This window comes from Rhipicephalus microplus, chromosome 1 (assembly GCF_043290135.1).
Source record: "Rhipicephalus microplus isolate Deutch F79 chromosome 1, USDA_Rmic, whole genome shotgun sequence".
NCBI lineage: Eukaryota > Metazoa > Arthropoda > Arachnida > Ixodida > Ixodidae > Rhipicephalus > Rhipicephalus microplus.
In genome coordinates, this window is record NC_134700.1 from 277,051,399 (window position 1) to 277,068,800 (window position 17,402).

A 17,402-nucleotide genomic window follows, 5' to 3' on the forward strand; every position below is an offset into this window, starting at 1 on the left:
CGTGATCAGGAGCAAACTGTGCACTTGCAAGGCTGGCAAAGCGCATTTCTTTTGAACAAACACGTTTTCAGACTATACAATTATCTGATCATATCTTTGTAAAGGCAAACGGAATTGGGAAAGTAAGGCCACGGTAAAATGCAAAGAGAAGTCCCCTTAAGAAAGGTGCTTCCCCTTATTTAAATGAACCCCAGAAACGACTCACTTGATCTGGGAGGCTCCGAGTGGGCACCAGAATTGGAAGGAGGCGGACGAGATTCTAGCTTTTTGCGTAGCTTGAAGAACTGCTTCTGCGACCGTTCGTCCTTGTGGGGCTGGCCACTGGGATTCGCATGGCCTAGTAGTGCAGACAACAGTGTTGCAAAACCCACAGTGAATCTCCCGCTTATGACAAAAACAAAAAAAGCAAAGTACTTTCTACTACACAATTATAACTGCCTTTTGTAAACAGCGCAACAAGCATTCGGGACAGCTCAACTGACCCTGTTGCGAGTGTGGACTGAGCTGAGACTGCATGGCGGCAGGCGAGTGAAACTGGCCCACAAAAGGCGGCGCAGCCGAAGGGGAAGCCTGTGCGGCTGGACCAGCAGCAGCCGTGGCCGGATACGGGTAAAATGCAGGCTGTGCCGCACCGGGCGCCGCCCCAGTCTGCAAAGGGACACGACAAGTCATGCATTTCCTCAGAGCAGACGTACCAAGGAGAATGAACATATTATAGTGCATAAAAAACCCACTTGCACACAAGAAGAAATACACTCAAATCTCATTGTAACAAAGTTGCATTTCAGATGATAAGTTTGTTATATCCGAAAATTTGATATAGAGGTTTATTTCTAACATTATAGATATTGCAAAACTAGTTTTCATTTACTGTGTTATAACCAATATTTCGTTACATCCAGGTTCGTTATATCGAGGTACGAGTGTACATACTGTTTTTTCGCAACACTATAAGACATCGTAGCAACAATGAATGTAGATGACACAGCATGCGAATTTTGCAACCACCCAATCTGACAGAGCCTTCCTGTAACCATAGTTCCACGCATGGATCACAGCAAGCCTAGAAGTGTAGGAAATACAGCAGTCAAAAGGAAAATGGAGGCTTCACATAAATTTGTGAATGTGTGACGTCATTGAAGGCAACACTTCAACATGCAGACTTTTCTTCTTGAAGGCCGCAACTTCAGCTGCAGTCTTGACACGAAAACATGTCCACTTGTCGCGACGTTGGTTTTATTGACAACCGTATTCCCGAATTTTTCATCTAGATGTACAGGATTGCTAGCACACTTTCAAGACCTGGCCTGTTGATTATTTGCACTAACCAGAATGAGATGTACAGCATGCAGTCCATTATGTGTTGACATCTAAAGCCAAATTTTAGCTGTATGAAAGTATGAGCATTTTGCAAAGCTATTCCATTCAAATGAAAGTAAATTATGATAAGAGGTATTTACAGGAATCCTATAAGAACAATGTTGAGACATCTCTGGGCTTTTAATAAGCTGCACACTTACTGCACGCCTTAACGCATTTTTTCCTTGCATATATAAAAGTAAAGAAACAAAAAATGAGAAACGATCGGCAACAATCCTCCTATCTTGCACTGCATTAAAGAATGCAGTTGCTTATTATGGATTAAAACAAGAGAGATGAGCAGAAAGTGTTTTAAAAGCATAGCAGAAGAAACATGCCAAGTAGGTTTCGTTTCTAGCGATGTAAAAATAATATACTGTACACCATAACCAAGCTGCTACACAGGACAGCTCTACTTTGGAATTCAAAAACCTTCCCAACATTGGTAAAAGCATGGTGGTAGCAATATCACCCAAGTACGAGAACGAATGTCTGGCAGTAGTTAACAAAACAAATAAGTAACTAATAAGTAACTAATACAAAATATTTTGCCACTGAAACAGCCTAGACCATCACAGTCACATATTCATAAGAAAAAAATAAACTCTCCAAAGCTTCTTTTGTATATTATTTTATTCGTATGAATTTTAATCCAGCCAGACAAATCTCTGTCGAATATGTTCATGTTTAAATCAGACATGTCTTGTATGTATTGTGGATAGAACCAAACAGCTGTGAGATCACGTTCACTTAGGGGCGCAGCATGCTACACGCAATGCCACACCTACTAGTTGGAACGGTAACATACACGCCTGCCAAGTATTCTTGGTAACTAGCAAAGCATGCTCTATCATGGTGCACTGCAGCCTGATCTCGTGCCTTTTTCTTCTAAAGAACACACAACTGAGATAATGGTTTGAGTGTTCGAAAAAATGTCAAATTCTGCAACCAATGATGAAGTGCAGCAAAGCACGAATGGGAGGAAGAGGTGGAACAGAGGTAGAAAAGGCCACTTTCGTGAGAATGAACTCGCCACTAAAACTTGTAGCTCGTCTAGTTGGTACATGCTTATTGAATACAAAAAAGGTGTACCCATCAAGGAAGCATTCATAAAACAGGTATTTGCCCTTTACTGTTCTATACTGAATCCTTCAATGATGGTATGCATATTTTTTGATTTCCCGTAACGAGCAGCCACCCTACCAAGCGCCTCCCTCTCCTTTGTCCTTTTGGTAAACTGGAAGTGCCCTGTGGCACTGCAAATCGAACCCAGAAGAGCCTGCATTAGAAGCAGACATTCTACAATAGATGTGGTATATCAAACACACCAGAAAAGGCAAAGGCTAAGCATTTATGAATATACCCTTCCCTTTGCAACTCATAGATAATGTGATAGGAGCCGCCAAAGATTTAGGGGCTAGACTATCCACTCATGTGAAGAAAGCTGCAGCAAATCCACAAATTCGACAAACAGCTGCTGATGCCTCATTCAAATGAAAGTAAAATGCCACAAGCTTTGCTGACGAGCGAAGTTATGGTGCAAAACTCATGCACAGCTTCACAAGAGAGAAAGGTCAGTGTAAACTGACAAAACATGCCTAATTTGAGCTCATACAATGTAAAAAACAGAATTTCAAGCTAGGCAGAGCATCCCAAATGTTGCAAAAGAAATAAGCTTAGACATGTATCAAATTTTGAAGACAGTGGCCACAGTTGCTATAGTGCTCTCTAAACATCATTAGCTACTTACACAGAAGTGCAAGAAGTTATTGCTCAGATGAAAAAAATGATAACAGAGGCACTGTTCTCATTTCAGCCCTATGTGAATGACAGGTTTCACCAGGCATAAGAAAAAAACTGAACAAGAATTTAAAGCCAATATTACTTGCAACGCCACATAGCCTTCTCAGTGAATGCAAAGTTTAAACAGTGCCTATGGAATGACAAACGACATTGTAACTTAAAGCATAACAACTATACACGTGTGCATGGAGAGGGGGAGAGCAGCCGATACCCCATAGTTGTATAAGAGGGGGAGGGGGCAAAGCATGGCCATACATAAGTAAAAGTGTAAGTAAAAGTGGTGGTGTTAGAGATCGAAAAACGTAAGAACTTCGAGGGCTGCTGCAGAGGAAGGTTTTGAATAGGAACTGGCACAGTTCAACACCCCTCTCCCCGAATCCGTCCTCTTCCCCTTCCCGCAAAAAAAAAAAACAGCATAGACTAAAGGATTGTTGGCGGTTGCATATTGATGCAGGAACACACACACACACACACACACACACACACACACACACACACACACACACACACACACACACACGCACGCACGCACGCACACACGCACACACGCACGCGCACACGCACGCACACCGAACAACTGAGCGGTGGCGATACACAGAAAACGCGAGAACTGCGTAACCGTGGGTTGGGGCAGCGTAAGCACAAACACGAGGCCCGCTCAGAAGTAGAACCAATGCAGGTAAGAAAAGCATAGCACTGTATCCCGTGCCAGTAGTACCACCTGCGGAACAGACAAGACGACGGCAACCGCTGCGCGATGAACGCTCCTCCGAGACGCCTAGTTTCGAAATTGGCGCCCGGACACGTGCGCCGCCGCAGGAACGTGGCAACGAGGGCACGGACGACGACAACAACACGAGCGCGAGAATTCCACGGCATCAACGGGACGCCGAAGATCAGCAGCAGCAGCGAGCGGCTGCTACGTGGAGCACTTGGCGCGGGGGCGCTAGCTGTCGCCGCCCGCCGCGCAAGCTTTTTTCCACGTCAGCGACAACGCGTCCTACGTGTGATCGGTCAGCTGCCCAGCTGTGCTAGCGCAAAATGCCGATGTCGACGCCGAAACTTTCGCTCGCTGACGGTCGCCGCCTTCCTTTTTTTATTCGCGACGGCCGACCGCGTGGCCATATATTTACCGCCCGTTTCGGCTGTGCGGTGATGCAGCGCGCGAAACCTTTTACGATGCAATTCTCTCTCCTCTGTGGGCGCAGAAAAAAAAGCGCCGACATGTGTTCGCAAGATAAAATCTGCCCGATATGCACGCGCAGAAAGCGGCCCGCTTTTTTTTTTTTTAATCTTACACGGACCGATGCGCGACGCATCTTTTCTTCCTATACGGCTGCAGAGACGGCTAGAAATTGCGGAAGTTACGCTACACCTGCCGCAACCGTAATCAGACTCCAGCTTGGCTCGCGACACGAAACAAAAGAAAAAAAATGGGAGAATGCAGGCCGATCCTTTCGAGAGACTCTCGCGCGTTTCCGTAGCACAATTCACGACCGAATTTGATATCTTCGCATTTTTTTTTTTTCCCGACTGTTCGAGAGGCTCTCGATCCGAAGACTTGCCGTCATATGAGGGAGCGCAAGGACTACAAAAAGCCGATCGAGTGCGCAACGGCTGCACATTTCGGAAGGCACTGTAGCTGAACCAAACCGTCACCTCCAATGTTGTCCTTCCAATCCAACGGGCACCAAAGCTATGCGTCAAATATTATGTACGGGCTTTTTTTTTTTCGTTTTCATTCGTGAATCGACAGCGATCTAACCGCTGCTGTCGGCCTACGTGCTGTAAGCCTGTTATATAACCCCATATATTTTTCTTGCCTGCCGGATGAGTGCGAAACGCCCGTCAGCTATGACGGCGCTACCTACGTAGGGTTAAGCGTCTTTGTACTTGGCCTTTGAGATCGGCAACTTTGGCTTTCGATAATTTCAGAGGATATGCCTTGTATTGAAAGGGTTGCCTGCTGAATGAGCGCGAAACGCCCCTCATCTATGGCAGCGTCACCTACGTAGAACTAATTATAACTAATTGCAATTACGTTACGCCTTTTTAAAACTTTTTGAAGTTATTTTTGTTGCATATAAGCTCCAAAAACGTAAAAAAGTTATTTAAAGACAACCCTACTTAAGTGGCGCCATCACCGCAGTAGAGTGTACTAGAACAAGGGGAGTGCCCGGACCGAGATCCAAAAAGTGAGGCCCAAACGGGGTCAAATCCGCTAGTGGCGCTGCGATCGGTAGTCTGTGACCTGTCGTCGTTTTAAGAGCCGTGCGCAGCTCCGCCGAAGTGGTCGAGGGGTAGAATGCTCGCATCCCACTAAAAAGACCCAGGTTCGAATCACCGCTGTGACCATAGATTTTTTTTTTAATTTCACGTGTACAACTGTATTGTTTGGCTTTTTTTTTAAATATGCCTTCAGTTTCTACATATTGCTACAAAACATTACGCGAGATATGAAGTAAAGGAGAAAAAAACTTGACAGCAAGCGCATTTATTTGCAGCGCCACCGCACGGGATTCAACGAAAACTTAAAAGCATAGCTTGCGAGATTTTAGCGAATAAAAGAGAGACGGTGTGCTTTCACTCGCCTGCGGTCGCCGCCCACTGGCTCGCTTAAAAAAAGAAAAAGAAAAACTGAAAGTAAACGATTTTCAGTCGGCGGGAAGTCGCGAAGGTTTGAATACTGGTAAAGCAGCGATGTTCTGTCTGCTCGAGTTTTCAGTGTTCCTCCTCACACTAAATGCGTAAGATATTGGCGTGTAACATTAATAAAGCTATCACGAGGTGTGCGGAAACAGACAGGTGAACGTGTTCATATTTTTGTGGCAGACGATAAAAAAGCGCTGTCCGCAGTGCTCGTGCGCGAAACCTCATAGTTGCCGCAGCGGGCTGGCGGTGTAGCCGAGCAGACGACACGCGTGTTCCCCTTCAGATGTGGACCCCTCTGTACAAGTGAGAGTCTCACGTCCTGTTACACCTTTCGCAAATGAAACCAAAGCGGCAGGGCAACTGCTGTGTGCCCGGCTGCGGGGTTACCTACATAGGATCTACTGAAGGCAGTAAGTGTTCGCTATTCGCCGTTCCAACATCTCCGACCCTGAGGGAGAAATGGGAGTACAGCTTACGCTTGCCAAGAGGGCACATGAAAAGTTCAAGTGTGGTCTGCGAGGCACATTTCGAGCCGCATCATCTGCTTCGAGACTTCGTGCACATTATAGGCGGTAGAGAGGTCAGGTTGCCCCGTGACCGGCCAAAGCTTGCAGTCGGAGCAGTGCCTGTTATACTGAGTGGACAACAACGTTCCGACGGGGGTGACCAGGTGACTAATAATTCGACAAGTCGTCAGCATGCCAAACAAGATGCCCCCGGGCCATCAATGACCAAGTGCGAAGAGAAAAAAAGGTCCTCTAGCGCTGCGAGCTTGACAGAGAGGCATGCAAAGTGTGTGAAGTCGGCAGCGCATCCCGTGATGGACTGCAATTCGGAGACACAAGGCGGTACCACGAATGAAGGAAGACGTTCCCTTCTTACACTGACGATGCCGTCAACCTCCAGATGGACAGCCCTTCAGTTCCCGCATGTTGATGGTGTCTTCTATGTCACCTCCACACTAATACCGCCTTCAGAAATATCCCATGACAAAGTTATATTCCTGAAAGAAGAAGAAGACGGACTTCTCTGCCGAACACATATAAACGGCAGTCCTTACGACGAAAAACGGGCTCTATCTTTCGCACAGGCAGAGGAACATATGCAAAAAATCGACGCAGCTTCTGTATGCCCTGGCTCCATAAGGAAAAATGAACCTAATGATGGCCCACTTGAGACATTTGCCTCTGGACGGAACTTCAGATGCCATGGAGGAGCGTTTTACAGCAGAAGCTGTGAAGGTGTTGTACCTAACGGAGGTAAGTAGGTCTATGTACTTCACCGATACGGACAGAGCTTAAATTAAAGCGTATAGGAGAGGGACGTTTTGATAAAATTTATGGTGATTTTGAACGAGTTGTCAAAATATATGCAAGGAAACGACATTAATATGCACATCTTATTTCCATTTGCATGTTTTAATTGCTAACGGGCAGGGGTGTTTCTCTTACAGAGGTATAAAAAAAAAAGATCGCACAAGTTTACATTTCATGTGTGCAATTATTATCACGAAAATAAAAGAAAAAGAACTCGAGTGAAATTTATCACTGTTTAACACTACTGTGAGTTAATGTTCTTCCCATTACTCCTCTCAAATCGAGAAAGCTTGATGGTTGACGGTGCGTGCGTGCATATGTTTGTGTGCGTTAATGCGACTGTTTGTGGGTAGGCGTCTGTGTGTGTCTGTCTGTGGGGCGTAAACATGTAATCAGACCTTTTTTTTTTAACTGTGCAGGTGTAAAATGCCGTCCATGCGCCAAGGCAAGGCTGTCCCTGATTAGGAAAAAATGTAAGGTGATGCGTACCACTGCTGCTACTGGTGCCACTTCTGCAAAGCGAGCCATTTGTCGCCAAACGAAAACCTTGAGACAGCAAAATCGCCGACTGCTTGGACGGGTGTCAAACTTGAAATCAAAACTGAGAGAAATGGTGAAGCAGAACAAAGCTATAAAGGAAGGCACTTTTGAAGAAAGTATTGCTGACATGCCTCCAAAACAAAGAGAAGCAGCACTTCATTTTTTCCGCGCTTCCAAACGAGCGAGTACCAGGGGATTAAAATTCACTCAGAATTGGATCTTAGAGTGTCTGCTCATGAAGATGAAAAGTCCAAAGCTTTACAAATACATGAGAAGCAACAAGATCTTAGTCCTACCAAGTGAAGACACCTTGAGGAAATATTTGAGCTCGTACAAGACAGGGTTCGGTTTCTGCACAAGGGTCCTGAGTGCTCTAAAAAAAAAGACGAGATCTATGGACGCCTTTAAGCGACACGGAGGGCTGCTAATTGATGAAATGAAACTATCTGAACACTTGTCAGTCACATCCGCCGCCACTATTGAAGGTTTGGTTGATTTAGGCCATTTTACATCAAAAAAAGATAAATGTGAGCCATGCGACCATGGCATGGTGATTATGTTTGCACCTTTCACCGGCAAGTGGACACAAGTATTAGCAGTATTCGCAACACACGGGAACGTTAAAGGAGAGCTCCTCGCGAAAATTCTAGTGGAGGCTGTATTGCTTGCAGAAGATGCCGGTCTTTTCGTGGACTTTGTCACTTGCGACGGTGCGACATGGAACAGGAAGATGTGGAAGGTACTTGGAATCGAAGCAACGTCTGAGAACATTCAATGCAGAATGAGGCATCCCAAAGACAGCAGTCGCTACGTCCACTTCCTTTCGGACTTTCCGCATCTCATAAAGTGTCTTCGCAACAACTTGCTCCTCCACGACTTCAACACTCCAGATGGGCTGGTAGGTTTTCAAGCTCCCATTTATTCCTTTTTCTTCTGTTGTTTTATTGTTGTGTGTTTGTTATAGAACTTGAACGAATGCTTTCCGATAATTTTTGCGTTTATGTTATGGAGATACACTTCGTTGAGAAATGTATGCTTCGCGTCCAGTTGGTTCATTGGGTAAATGTCAATGTAAGATAGCACTCACTCACTACAGTTGAGGAAAACAAACTGGGAAGGCTGCCGGAGCGCCGCCATAGTCCTCTTTGTGGGCTGTTGTTACCATGAGTGACACTCCCCCTCCCCTCCCTCCAAGAAAAAAAAGAAAAAAAAATGTCTGCTGAACTTGAGATGTCGGATTTAGGGCTCCCATGCAACAGCCCAGAAGGGATGGGGTCCTCGATCCTCTCCATTCAAAAAACAATAAAAGAAAAGAAAAGGTTTGTAGACGTTTTAGTGCGACAACGTTAGAACTGTATCTACAAAATAAAAAAGAATCCTGTGTTCGAGTGGGTTTGGCGGACAAATTCGTTCGCTAATTCTGGAACATCGCCAAATCAAGTATACACACACACACACACACACACACGTATATATATATATATATATATATATATATATATATATATATATATATATATATATATATATATATATATATATATATATATTGCCACGAGGCCACCCATCTTTTCACCGAGACCTACTAACTTCTCGAGATCCATGGTGTCTCGCAAATAAAACCTTGCCACGTGCACAAAATATCTGCCTAAAACGGTCTATCGGAACACTCTCTGCTCACTCGCTAACGAGAACAATGAGCAACACACAGAAATCGGACCGATAGCACTATCAACGACTCGAGGCTCTTTCTCACTACTTTGGACACACCGTGCACCATATATATGGTGCACGGTGGTTATATATGGTTATATATATATATATATATATATATATAACATTATTTTGACACTTTACAATAAACTATTGCTATATGCTAAGGAAAGGCCTTTGCTCAGCAGGAGGAAGAGTCGGGAATGATCCGAGATTCGTAAACTGTACGAATTTGTCCGCCAAACCCACTCGAACACAGGATTCTTTTTTTATTTTGTAGATACAGTTCTAACGTTGTCGCACTAAAACGTCTACAAACCTTTTCTTTTCTTTTATTGTTTTTTGAATGGAGAGGATCGAGGACCCCGTCCCTTCTGGGCTGTTGCATGGGAGCCCTAAATCCGACATCTCAAGTTCAGCAGACATTTTTTTTTTTTCCTTTTTTTTCTTGGAGGGGGGGGGGGGGAGTGTCACTCATGGTAACAACAGCCCACAAAGAGGACTATGGCGGCGCTCCGGCAGCCTTCAGTGGAAAAGTCTATACTTCTTACGACGTTAGCTTTCGTTTGACGAAGCCGCACGCCACCTACCGGCATTGAGCATTGGACTCGGTAGTCGACCTTTTACGTACCGTATGAAGCGTGCGGCGATGTTTCGTTTCATGATTTCATGGCAGTAACCGTCTCCTTCCAAGCTTGTGCATCGGCCTTAGTGGCGGATCCAGGGGAAGGGGGGGGGGGGAACAGGGGCGATCGCCTTCCTTCCCTAAATTTCTGTCAGCGCTCCTCCCCCTCAATTCAATGCTCGCAGTCCACCTCCTATCACCAATTAGGACAAATGAGTGGAACCCCTGTGAGCACATAGTAACAGTGTTGGCACAACGAAGAGGTTTTTCTGCTAGTAAAAAGAAAAATTCATTACCACGCCCCCCCCCCCCCCTCCTGTGTTACTTAATGTGACCTCCCATCTCAAATAAGTGGCTAGATCCGCCCGTGCTCACACGGTAACTTCCTTCGTTTACCGCGTCTTTACATATCATGAATTCACTTGTTATGGAAACCTCGCCCGGAAACGGTTCCATTTTTGTCCGGGTGACATTAGAGGAGGCTTCATGTCAGAACCCCCTAGCAGATTTTCACATACGCAGGATTAGATTGGTGGCATTAACGATGACCTGATATTTTTTATTCGTTGCCTCGTTAAATATTTGAGCCCTTGAAGAGCCATAAAATTACTTCCTCTAGTTGAAGAGTTTCCGGGTTTTACAACATAATTCGAACTTCCCCATCAATTGTTAGAACTAGTTTCAATTACATATGATTTATGTTTCAGGTCTCCTTGGACGCTGTCAAAGACGTCTACGCAATGGATGGGAGCATCGTGACACTTCGCGTGATGCATGGCATACGGGAGGCCCACCTCAATCCGAACAACTTTGAGAAGATGCGCGTCCCCTACGCCTACCAATTGTTCGGTCCACAAGTGACCCGTGGTCTGCGGTTCTACCAACAAGATGTCGAACCGTCGAGACGCAGCTGCATACAGGCGACTTTGCGGTTCTTTGAGTAAGTGTGTCCGACATCCTAATTGTGTTGGTATTAACAGCAAAGCTTACGATATGTTTGAAGAGGGAAGTAGAAGGACATATATGTTTGCACAGCTGGGCACTTGAGCATGCAATATACACTAGAGCGAGTGTACCGTGCTGAGTGTGTGTATATATCAGAGTCACCTGAAACGGCAAGCCTAGGAACTGTCGTCAACGGACACCTCATTACTACGGCGTTTTGTTCTCCTTGTGATATATTGCAGGACACTTCGAACATGCTGCAAGGGAAGCCTGTGGCATGTTCCGAAACCACATAAAACGCTCTTATAGGTTATTCGAACATCTTACTAGAATGTTAAGCTCACAGGGATAAAACAAATTTTCTCTACGCAGATTATAACATGTGGCATTTACTGCGTTTCTTGTCGCCCAAACCCCCAGCGTTTCTTTCAAACTTAGTAGTAAATTTCGCAACGTTACCTGTGCTAAGTTGTACTCAGTGTACATCTGTCCGTAAACCAAACAGCATAATTATATCATACTATTAATTTGGCGACACCTTCATGCACCTGAAATAGTGAGGCACGAATCCCCACGATGGCATGCAGTGTGATGTGCATTGCGCGGTCTTGGTAAAATTATCTTGCACACGTACAAATACATAAAACGGCGTGCAGAGAGTAACGTTCTTCTTATTTTCTTTTATTTTATGCAGGATGATAAACAGCATCATCAACATCATGTCCTCTCGGTACGCGAGAGTAGCGCTGCGGTTGAACTCAAGTGCGGTCGACTGCCTCTACACCTTTCTTGCGTACTTGACTGAATGGGAGTCGCACGTAAAAGGCACGCGGGGCTTCCTTAGTCAGTCCACAGCAGCAGGGTTTCGAGTAACCATCAAAAGCACCTTGCTATTGCTGGAATACCTGACGACGGAAGTAGGCTATGCCTACCTGATGACAGCCCGGCTCAACCAAGACCCCCTGGAGAACACTTTTGGTATAGTGCGGCAGTGCAGCGGGAATAATGATCATCCTACGCCGCAGCAGTTCCTCGACACAATGGCATGCATCAGCTTTTGCAACCTTGTGCGCTCGCCGGACAAGGGCAATGTGACTCCTGGCACACTTGACTCTCTTTTGTCCCCTATACTGTGCTCGCCTCCGTCACCGCCACCGCAGACCTCCGGCTTCACTCATGCACTAGATGAAATTCACTTTGAAAGCAATGAAAACGACATGTTGGATGATGTGGTGACACATGAGAGTGACCATGAGGCATACGTGTCTGTCAGAAGTGACCGCAGACTGGTCCACTACATAAGCGGGTATGTTGCAAGGAAATGCATCGTGCCGTTGCACTGTTCTGCTTGCGAAAACGACTTGTTGACTTCACGAGAATCTGAAAGTGCTATCGCACAGTTCACACAACAGTGTGATTACGGGGGCCTTTTGTACCCATCTTCGACCTTGTCCAACTTTATTGGTTTTCTCGAAGACACTTTCACTGAATGTTTTAGCACTCGCCGCGTGCACCATGACAGCATCATGGATGTGATAGAGCTTCTGAAGGTGAAAAAAGCAAAACTAATTGGATGCGAGGAGCACCGTGAACATGTCACGGCACGAGTGGTAGGTTTTTATGTGCTGACAAGACTGAGATTCTTTGTCAAAGCCTTGAATCGTGCACAGCCATCTAGGCGGAAGTCTGCACAACAAAGAAAACAGAGCAGGTGCTCGTAAGGAGCCAGGGTTGTTTATAAATGAAGAAGTGGCCATCAAAACAAATTCATTGAAAGTTCGGTTTCGATGTGCATTGGGAGTACTCGTGCAGTGCTACGTAGCTGACATATCAGCGATCAGAAGATGACAACGAAAGAATGGACTGACTTGCCCGCCGTGCTTGCTGTGCTCTGTGTGGTTCGGTGTTATTACACTCGCGAATAGTCATTTTACGTGACATATTTGTGGTGGAGCTGCTGGCTCTTCCCTGTACCCATCACGAAGCTCCACTTCGGACGTATCATCACGGGTCCAACCATGTCACAGGTTCAAGGAACATCGTCTTCACCACCCGCCTCTTCTGTGACTCCTACCTACGTTGTCGTATACCTCCTGCTCGTGATCCTGGCATATTTCCAGGATATATAGATCGCTTTGACGTTAGATATATATGGGGGGTTTAACGTCCCAAAACCACGATATGATTATGAGAGACGCCGTAGTGGAGGGCTCCGGAAATTTCGACCACCTGGGGTCCTTTAACGTGCACCCAAATCTTAGCACACGGGCCTACATCATTTCAGACCGCATGGGAAATGCAGCCGCAGCAGCCGGGATTCGATCTCGCGACCTGTGGGTCAGCAGCCGAGTACTTTAGCTACTGGACCACCATGGCGGGGCACGCTTTGACGTTGACAAGTGCCTTAACGTGTACGAACAGATCAGCGCCGGCTATAGGTGGGCCCGACACTCATGCTCGCCAACGTGTTTCTTTACCTTGATGGCCCACTGCAGATGTGGTTCCTGTAGGTTATTCGAACACGTTACTGAAATGTCAAGCTCACAAGGCTAAACCAAATTTCCTCTACGTAGAATATATAGTGTGACATTTACTGCGTTTGTTGTGGTTCGAGACGCACGAAGTCGACATTGCCAGCTGGGACACTTTCAAGGAGACGATCCGTGACCTTTTCGGCGACACTGCTGCACGGCAGACGACTGCACTAAATCAGTCGGCTACTCGGGTATAGGCGTCTACCGAATCGGTAGACGTCTCACGGTTACCCAGTTCTGACGAAGCCATTTTCGAAGTATGATTGGATCAGACCTTTCGCCTGATCAGGCCGATGCTCTCTGTCAGGTTTCGGACTCGATCACGGTGACATTTTTGGTATCCGTGGTCATCCCTTGGGCCAGACTAATATTGTCAAGCACCTAATTAACAATGGTGACTCTGCGCTTATCCACTGTCGGCCTTGCCGCGTGTCCGCATCAGAACGAGCAGTGATTCAAAAGGAAGTGGCCAAAATGCCAACGAAAGACACCATCGAGCCATCGTCGAGCCCTTGGGCCTTCCCAGTGGTCTTGGTAAAGAAGAAAAGCGGCTCCTGGCGTTTCTGCGCTAGTTATCGGCACCTCAAAAAAATTACGAAAAAAAAAACGTGTACCCTCTTCTCCGTATTGACGACGCACTTGACTGTCTGCATGGCGCCACCTTCTTTTCATCTCCCGACCTCCGATCTGGCTACTGGCAAATTGCTGTAGACGAAATGGATCGTGAGACAACTGCATTCGTTACCCCCTGACGGCATTTACCAATTCAAGGTCATGCCGTTTGGCCTCTGCAATGCCCCGGCAACCTTCGAGAGAATGACAGATACGCTACTTCAAGGATTTAAATGGGCGACGTGCTTGTGCTACTTGGATGACGTGATAACTTCTCACCCACCTTCGCCACACACCTTGAACGCCTTTCTACCATTCTATAATATTCCGCTCTGTCCATGATGTTCTCAGTTTCGTGGGCCTCTGCTCCTACTTTCGGCGGTTCGTGAAAACTTTGCGGCACTCGCACGGCCACTTACCGACCTTCTCAAACAAGATGCCCCATTTCATTGGGGCCCTCTTCAAACTGACGCCTTCTCTCAACTAATTACCACTCTCACGACAACCCTATTCTTGCGCATTTCGACCCCGATGCTCCTACAGAAGCGCGCACAGACACGTGTAGTCACGGCATTGGTGCAGTTTTGGCGCAAACTCAGCGGGGCAACGACCGTGCAATTGCGTATGCAAGTCGTCTCCTTTCGAAATCTCAACGCAAATACAGAGAAATTTCATTCATTGTTTGCTGTACACCTATGACTTCTTCGCCAGTTGAACACAACTTATGCGGATACGCGTTCAACGAATGATTTTGTACTATGTGCTAGCGTGTTTTTTATGTACGTCACTAACAAGACAAAACAAACCACGACCACTTGCTTGCCTTCGGCATAGCACGCTATACTTAGGATTAGGAGACCTCACATTTAAGCCTGACTGCGAAAACTCCCGTAGCTACCATGCAACCGCGGATCATTTCATGTCTACATTTTTGGCATCACGTCTGAATAGAACCAACGCACTTTCAACAAAACAAAACAACAACGACGACGACGACAATGGTTTTGCGTGATAAAACTATATACCGCGTGAGGCTCGCCGTATTCAGTGTAGCACTCTCCCAATTACGACCACCTGTGGTTCTTAGCGCCTACATCTAAGAACGCAGGCCTCTATCATTTCCACGCCATCGAAATGCAACTGTCGAGATCGGGATGCGATCCTTATCTGCGGGTCAGCAGCCTCGTGCACATCAATCACCACTGTGCCATTGACATCAAAACCGATTCCTTTACAACTGTAATGGGCAGGCCTGGTTGGTACACTACTGGAATGGTCATGACGTATCTGTCATTCTTACCTTGTGTCACGCGTCTTAAGCACTGTTCCGTGCCACCCCATCCCTACAATAAACGCTAGTGACCATCGGCCGTATGCACAAAGTGTGCACCACTAAATATGCTTTCAAAAGACAAAATGTATACGTTGACAAAAAATAGTTGTACAAGAAAAGTACATTTGTATTTCAATACTACTTCATCAAAAGCACAGGCAACCGGCGCGCTTTAGTTTTGCCGTTTAGCTGCCGCTGAGAGAGTTGAAAACGATGCAGGCGCCAATGACGCAAAAGCTAAATACAACAAAAAGCGCGCCGATCACATATAGATGCGCCCGCAAAACACAAGCATTGGTTTGCATCATTTATTTTCGCTGAGGGCGGCCATAATTATAAGATATATGTTCGCAATATCAGTTGTACAGGAATACTACATATGTATCCAAAATATCAACACGTTCACCTCTTTCCGCACACCTCGTGATCGCTTTACTCGAGCAGACAGAACATCGCTGCTTTACCAGTATTCAAACCTTCGCGACTTCCCGCCGACTGAAAATCGTTTACTTTCAGTTTTTCTTTTTCTTTTTTTAAGCGAGCCAGTGGGCGGCGACCGCAGGCGAGTGAAAGCACACCGTCTCTCTTTTATTCGCTAAAATCTCGCAAGCTATGCTTTTAAGTTTTCGTTGAATCCCGTGCGGTGGCGCTGCAAATAAATGCGCTTGCTGTCAAGTTTTTTTCTCCTTTACTTCATATCTCGCGTAATGTTTTGTAGCAATATGTAGAAACTGAAGGCATATTTAAAAAAAAAGCCAAACAATACAGTTGTACACGTGAAATTAAAAAAAAAATCTATGGTCACAGCGGTGATTCGAACCTGGGTCTTTTTAGTGGGATGCGAGCATTCTACCCCTCGACCACTTCGGCGGAGCTGCGCACGGCTCTTAAAACGACGACAGGTCACAGACTACCGATCGCAGCGCCACTAGCGGATTTGACCCCGTTTGGGCTTCACTTTTAATGCATTGGTGCTGCGGCCGGTCCGGGCACTCCCCTTGTTCTAGTACACTCTAACCGCAGTTTCGACGACAGCCGCTTATTAAGTGGCCGCCGATAATCCGGCCGGCAAGGCAAATCTAAGAGGCTGTGGCTGTTAGTACTGCCAACGCCTCCTCTAGAAAGATGCCTGCGACATCGCACGCTTTCCTATGGGGACGGGAGAGTCCTCGTAGTTCTGTGCTTTCTTCGCAAAGAGCACTCGCAGCCGACACTACTACTTCCGCTCGGTTTTGAAGTGCCGCTATCACAAAGACACGACCACTATGCCTTCGAGACAGCAGTAGAAATTACTTTAATCTCAGAGGCGGCAAGGTTTAAAGCGCCCGCCGCAGCGAGTGCTCGATGCCGACACTGGGCAGCGGAGGAGGAGAGAACAGGAGAGGGCCGGGAACCAGCTTTCCGGCTCAAGGCGCAGGCATATTTCTCGGGGAGGCGTTGGTACTGCATGAATAGCAGTACACTCATAGAAGGTCCGTTCGATTCGCTTGCACCACGTGAACCAGTTCACCAGGTGCTGCACCTTACCATTCGTTTCAGCGGTGCAGCATTAACGACCACTGAACCCTGCCATTCGTTTTGAAAGGTGCAGCACCGGTTCACGATTTTCCTGCACCTCCTTTGCTGACGGTGCCGGCTTGGTGCAGGCGCGCGTGCAGCTGAGCAGACGACGCAGCACTTAGACGTAGGTGGCTTAGGCGCCGTACCCGTCTCTACAAATGCGAAGTGTTTTGCCAAGATGTTTGCGCCTCATAAATTGTCCGCATGTGCGTTTCGCCATAGGTCAGTGTTTGCTCAATGGTGTAAATTAACCGAAAAGAAATAAGGCCAACACCTTGTCGGCACATCGTCATTTGTTTCGGGTGTCGTGCTGTGCCTGCACCGCTGAACTCAAGCTGCACAATTTCTAAACTTCGCTTGCACAGCCGTGAACCGGTTCCGACCGGTGCAGGTGAATCGAACGGACCGAG

At 46.5% G+C, this 17,402-nt stretch overlaps 1 protein-coding gene across 5 annotated transcripts in view; it reads right to left on the minus strand.

The window, feature by feature from the left end:
• mtgo (miles to go) overlaps positions 1-17,402 on the minus strand; it is a 93,880-nt gene that overhangs the window by 50,772 nt on the left and 25,706 nt on the right. For all 5 annotated transcript variants that reach the window (XM_075895410.1, XM_075895407.1, XM_075895405.1 and 2 more), the window contains 2 exons: positions 483-648; positions 206-337 (listed from right to left, as the gene is read on the minus strand). In XM_075895410.1, coding sequence (XP_075751525.1) covers positions 206-337; positions 483-648 — 298 coding nt within the window. The remainder of the gene's footprint in view (positions 1-205; positions 338-482; positions 649-17,402) is intronic.